This window comes from Salvia miltiorrhiza, chromosome 3 (genome assembly GCF_028751815.1).
Source record: "Salvia miltiorrhiza cultivar Shanhuang (shh) chromosome 3, IMPLAD_Smil_shh, whole genome shotgun sequence".
NCBI classification, from domain to species: Eukaryota; Viridiplantae; Streptophyta; class Magnoliopsida; order Lamiales; family Lamiaceae; genus Salvia; species Salvia miltiorrhiza.
Window position 1 is genome coordinate 33,617,372 of NC_080389.1, and position 5,405 is coordinate 33,622,776.

Below are 5,405 nucleotides of genomic sequence, written 5' to 3' on the forward strand. Positions count from 1 at the left end.
ATATTCAGTCCCCCATGGACGATGACTTACAGTTTGCCATTAAGTATGAACAACTCTTATCTAATAACGAAGCTGAGTATGAAGTTGTTGTCAGAGCCTTGACAACCTTGTTGGAGCTGGGAGCTAAGTCTGTTAATCTGAAGTCTGATTCATAATTAGTAGTGCGGCAATTGTTGGGTGAGTACGACATCAGGGAAAGCCGAATGGATGTATACCATGTCAGAGCTAGGAAATTGATGTCCAAATTCTAGGACTGCCTCATTGAACAGATACCGCGGAAATAAAACAACAGAGCTGACCTACTGGCACGAATGGCCAGCGCAGTCGAGCATAGCTGGACAAATTCTGTACCTTTACTTTTTTAGCCTAGTGCAGAGGGCAGGCAGGGTGTCTTCAGCACAGATGTAAGGGAGGATTGGCGAACGCCCGTTCTCCACTTCCTGCGAACAGGGAAACGGCTTGACCCGGTTGTTTCTCAGCACTGCCTCTATGGCAGGTATTGTGTTATCAATGATCAGTTGTACAAGAGGTCCTTCACTCATCCTTCGTTGAAATGTCTGTCTTCAGAAGAAGCGTAGTTTGCTCTCAGGGAAATTCACCAGGGTTGCTGCGGGAATCACGCCGAGTACAAAGATTTGATGAGAAAGATAGTCAGGGCTGGATTTTACTGGCCTACAATGGCGGAAGACGCCCTCAAGCATGATATGTTTATGCATATGAAATAGATTTCATAGACTATAGAAAAGGAAACACCCTAGCTCGTGATCGGACACAATTTTAGCTATGACATCCTCACACTGTTAGATGTTTAGTCCAGACTTTTCTTGCTCAAATGAATCAATATGCATACTCATCGACACCCAATCGCGTAAAAGAAAGAAATAAGGCTAGAGACTTAGCTTTTAGAAGAGTGGGCGGCGGTAGAGTTTTATGCGGAGACGGCCGAATTGAATCGGCATGAGAAGAGTTAGAGCTTTCTTTACTCCGTTCGCCGGATTTCAAAAGTGGTGGCGGCAGATTCAAGTGAGAAGCTCGCCTTGATGCTCCGCGATTCGTTAAATCTAGAGAGAGCAAAGCAGAGTAGAGAGAGCAGAGCAGAAAGCGAGATAGAAGAGCGGAGTAGAGTGAGCATAGCAGAGAGCGAGAGAGCAGAGCAGAGAGCGAGATAGCAGAGCAGAGTAGAGTGAGCATAGCAAAGAGCGAGAGAGCAGAGCAGAGTAGAGATAGCAGAGCAGAGAGCGAGATAGTAGAGCAGAATAGAGAGAACAGACCAGAGAGCGAGAAAGCATAGCAGAGTAGAGAGAGCAGAGCAGAGAGCGAGATAGCAGAGCAGAGTAGAGTGAGCAGAACAGAGAGCGAGAGAGCAGAGCAGAGTAGTGTGAGTAGAGCAGAGAGCGATAGAGCATAGCAGAGTAGAGTGAGCAGAGGAGAGAGCGAGAGAACAGAGCAGAGTAGAGAGCAGAGAAGAGAGTAGAGAGAGCAGAGCAGAGAGCGAGAGAGCAGAGCAGAAAGAGCAGAGTAGAGAGTAGAGATAGCAGAGCAGAGAGCGAGAGAGCAGAGAGAGAGGACCGAGGGACGAGTTTGAGGGAGAGGGTCTTGGGCCTTCCCCTTTATTTTTTTTACTTTGTAATTGGGCCTTTGAGCCAAATTCATTTTAATTATATGAGCTGCCCTTAATTGGTTCATTATGGATTAATTATTATAGGATTATTGCTCGAGTAATCGGATTTAGCCATTCCCCTTTTCCGATTAAATAGGGTAACATCTATCAGATTCTCGTGTGAGTTAAAACACCCTAAGACGAACGGGTTAGTCATAGTTATTTACCCGATCGTGCGAAACGAGTTTCAGTTAGTTTATTTTGCTTTTAATCCGAGAGTTAGGATTAATAGTAGAATTTCCCGGACTATTAAGTCGGAATAATGAATCATGCATAACAGATTCATGCATAGTTACTCACGCATTCTCATTATTCGAGCAAATATCTTATTTAAATTCTTGCAATAAAGGTCAAGCGCGAGAGTAATACCTAGACGAGAGCTACTGCACCATAACAAGAGTTGCCAGCAGGTCGGCATTACTTTCATATATATCAAATGAGTTTCATATTATAGTTGAACAAGTTATTTCATGACAAAATCTTTGAGTTGAAGTTATTTCAAGTATTGTCTTGCCATAAAATGTTTCAATTCCAGTATGATATCTATCTGATGTGGCTTTGCCAGTTATTATGTAATCGAATTCGGGTCTTGAGCAGTTGATAGCTATCTTGCCAGGGCTAGTGTACACCAGTGACCGTGAGTCATCGAGCGGGTTGGCCGGTCAAGTGTCCGTGAGAGGTGGCCATCTCTCCGGCACACAGTTTCAGATATGATAGATTATGAGAACTTAGTCTGCAGACAAACTTTAAGAATCACAAATGAATTTAGTAAGCTTAGGCCTTTTTAGCGAAAAACTCCCTTGCTGTACTGTTTATGATGGCATGACAATTTACAGTTTTGAAGCACGCATTTTTATACTTAGGCATACGTGCCCACTGAGTACTTTTATACTCAGCCATGCATATATTTCTAAATGTGCAGGTTGAGCAGTTGTCGGTGGTAATGAAGTGATGAGTGGAACCCTTTTGTCTTATCTCTTTATATTAATGAACTCTGGGGATACATGTCTTTATACATGTAATCAGAACCCTTATTCCGCAGCGTACTCAGAAGTTTTATGTTATTTTAGCTAAGTCGGAGTTATCTGAACTTACTAGTTTATTGAGTCTATATGTTTAAACCTCCCGTTATATTATAAATATTACTTTTGTTAACAATGATAGAATACGATCCTCCTTGTTTGATTATTCCCCTTTCTACCCCGCTTCTAATCTCCCTCCCTTAGTCACGGTTTTTCCGGCTTAATTATCTTTAATTAGGCTCGGTCGTGACATTTGTCAATGATAATCTGTATGAAAACATTGACGATATTGATTTTTACTTAGATGATGGTGATGAGGTTTCTGATGATCAGGATAGTCTTGATGACTTGGATGATGATTTACAGGAGGATGTTCCCACTGTTGTTAGAAGTCGACATATAGTTCCACCTTTGCCATCTTCTTCTTTTGTTAATGATGGTTTGGATGATCAGAGCATTAATGTTGATACTAGCAGTAAGCGGCAATGAATTATTCCGGGTGCAATGTATCAAGCTTCGTTGCCTATCGATGGAGCTATTGATGTTGAGTTGTATTCTCGAGATTCTTTAGCTATTGGATCTACTTATATGGACAAAGATAGTATGATTACTGCATTGGGTTTGTACCACTTGAATAATCGAGTTGAATTTATTGTTAGTAGGTCATCCACTAGCATATTTAATGCTAATTGCAAGTATCCAGAGGAGTGCCATTTTTTATGCGTGCGATTGCTTCAGGTACAGTTTGGAGGGTGATCAAGTGGCTTGCACCCCACACTTGTCAGATGGATTTTCGCCACCATGGTCCATGTACGGTTTCTTCAAAGATTATTGGTGTTTTTTTGCACCAACATTGATGCACAATGGTGTAGTTTTGAAGCCTAAGGAGATGGCAGCTCAGTTACAGTGAGAGTATGGATTTCATGTTGACTATTCAGCTGCTTATGCTGGGAGGAATCACGCCATCAAGCTTATTTATGGCGATCCTGATAAGTCATTTCAGTTGATCCCTTCTTATCTTCATATGGTGCAACATTGCAACCCGGACTCGATTATTGATTTGGAGACTAATGGAGATGATGTCTTTAAGTATTGTTTTATGGCTCTTGGTGCTTGTAGTCGTGGTTTTTTTATCATCTGGGCGTCCTGTTGTTGTTATTGATGCTACCCATTTGAAAGGAAAGTATAAGGGTGTGATGTTTGTTGTTGTGACGAAGGATGGAAATGAACAGGTTTTCCCATTAGCTGTTGGATTGGGTGATAAGGAGAATGACAGTTCATGGTTATGGTTTCTTACACGGTTGAAACGTGCTTTTGGTGTTTTAGAGAACATGTTATTTGTTTCAGATCAGCATATCAGCATAAAGAATGTTGTTGAAGCTGTGTTTCCTGGAGTTCCTCATGGCCTTTGCACGTATCATTTGCAGAAGAACCTTGCAAGATATGGTGTAAATGTTGTAGCTATGTTTCAGAGAGCTGCAAATAGCTACAGGAGGGAGCAATATGATTTGTATTTTGGGCAATTGGCCTTGGTTCGTGACAAAGGTGCATATAGGAAGTTGATGGATCTTCATCCTTCTAGATGGGCACGTAGTCATTGTAGAGTTCGTAGATATAACTTCATGACGTCTAATTGTGCCGAGGTATTCAATGGTAGGCTTCGATGGGGTAGGAGATTGCCCGTATGCACCTTTCTAGAGTTTGTGAGAACAATGATATGTCATTGGTTTGCAAAAAGGCGTAGCAAGGCTTTTGCAAGAACTCAACCGCTTACAGAGTGGGCTGCATTGAAACTAGACATCTCAGTTGATGAAGGTCGGAGAATGGAGGTTAATGCAATTAATGCATTCAAATTCACACTTTCTTCTAGTGATCGAAACTATGTTGTTGATCTTCGTGCTAGGAGTTGTTCTTGTCATGAGTTTGTTCTTGTCATGAGTTTGATCTTGACTTGATCCCTTGTCCTCATGCTGCTGCTGCTATATATATTTTGTACTATGTTGTTTTTGAGTTTGATCAAAACTATGTTGTTTGTCTTTGTTTTTTATGTCATGAGTTTGCTTTTTTTTGTACTATATAGGTTTTTGTAGGTCGTGGCTGGTGCTCCTTGCTGCTAGGGCTGTCTAAATGGTTATCGGGTTTTGGGTATCCAATTAACCGAACCGAAATTCCCGGGTTTGGGTATCCAATAACCGAAAATTTTGGGTAATGGATCGGTTTCGGTTATTATTTTTTTAAAAATTTCGGTTATCGGTTAACCCAAAAAACCGATCGGGTTAACCGAATAACCGAAAATTATTTTATTAATTATTTAATATATATATATATATATATATATATATAATATATATTTATTATATATATTATATATAATATATTTGTAAATTATATTTGTAAATTTACATATATATTATATATTTACAAATATATTATATTTGTAAATTTACAAATAATTTACATATATATTATAATATATTTACAAATATATTATATATTTGTAAATATGTATTATATATTTGTAATTTCTTTTAGAGTAGATAGAGCAAAAATTATTTGAACTTTATTTTTTAAATGGGTATTTCGGATACCCAAATAACCTAATTGGTTAACCGAAGCGGGTATTGGGTAACCAAACTTCTAAAACGGTTCGGGAACGGTTATTGAAATTTGGCAATTTCGGGTTCGGGTAACCGAAAATTCGGGTACGGGTAACCGAACCCGAA

The 5,405-nt window shown here is 39.8% G+C and overlaps 1 protein-coding gene across 1 annotated transcript; it reads left to right on the plus strand.

Annotated features, from left to right (window-relative positions):
- The first annotated feature begins 3,752 nt into the window (after nt 1–3,752).
- Nucleotides 3,753–4,637, plus strand: LOC131018682 (uncharacterized). The gene has a single exon (XM_057947396.1). It carries the CDS (start codon nt 3,753–3,755, stop codon nt 4,635–4,637), a length of 885 nt encoding a protein of 294 aa, XP_057803379.1.
- The last annotated feature ends 768 nt before the right edge of the window (nt 4,638–5,405 follow it).

Bases quoted from the DNA above. Each gene is read 5' to 3' on its own strand.
- LOC131018682 (XM_057947396.1), top strand. From the start codon at position 3,753: ATGGAGATGATGTCTTTAAGTATTGTTTTATGGCTCTTGGTGCTTGTA.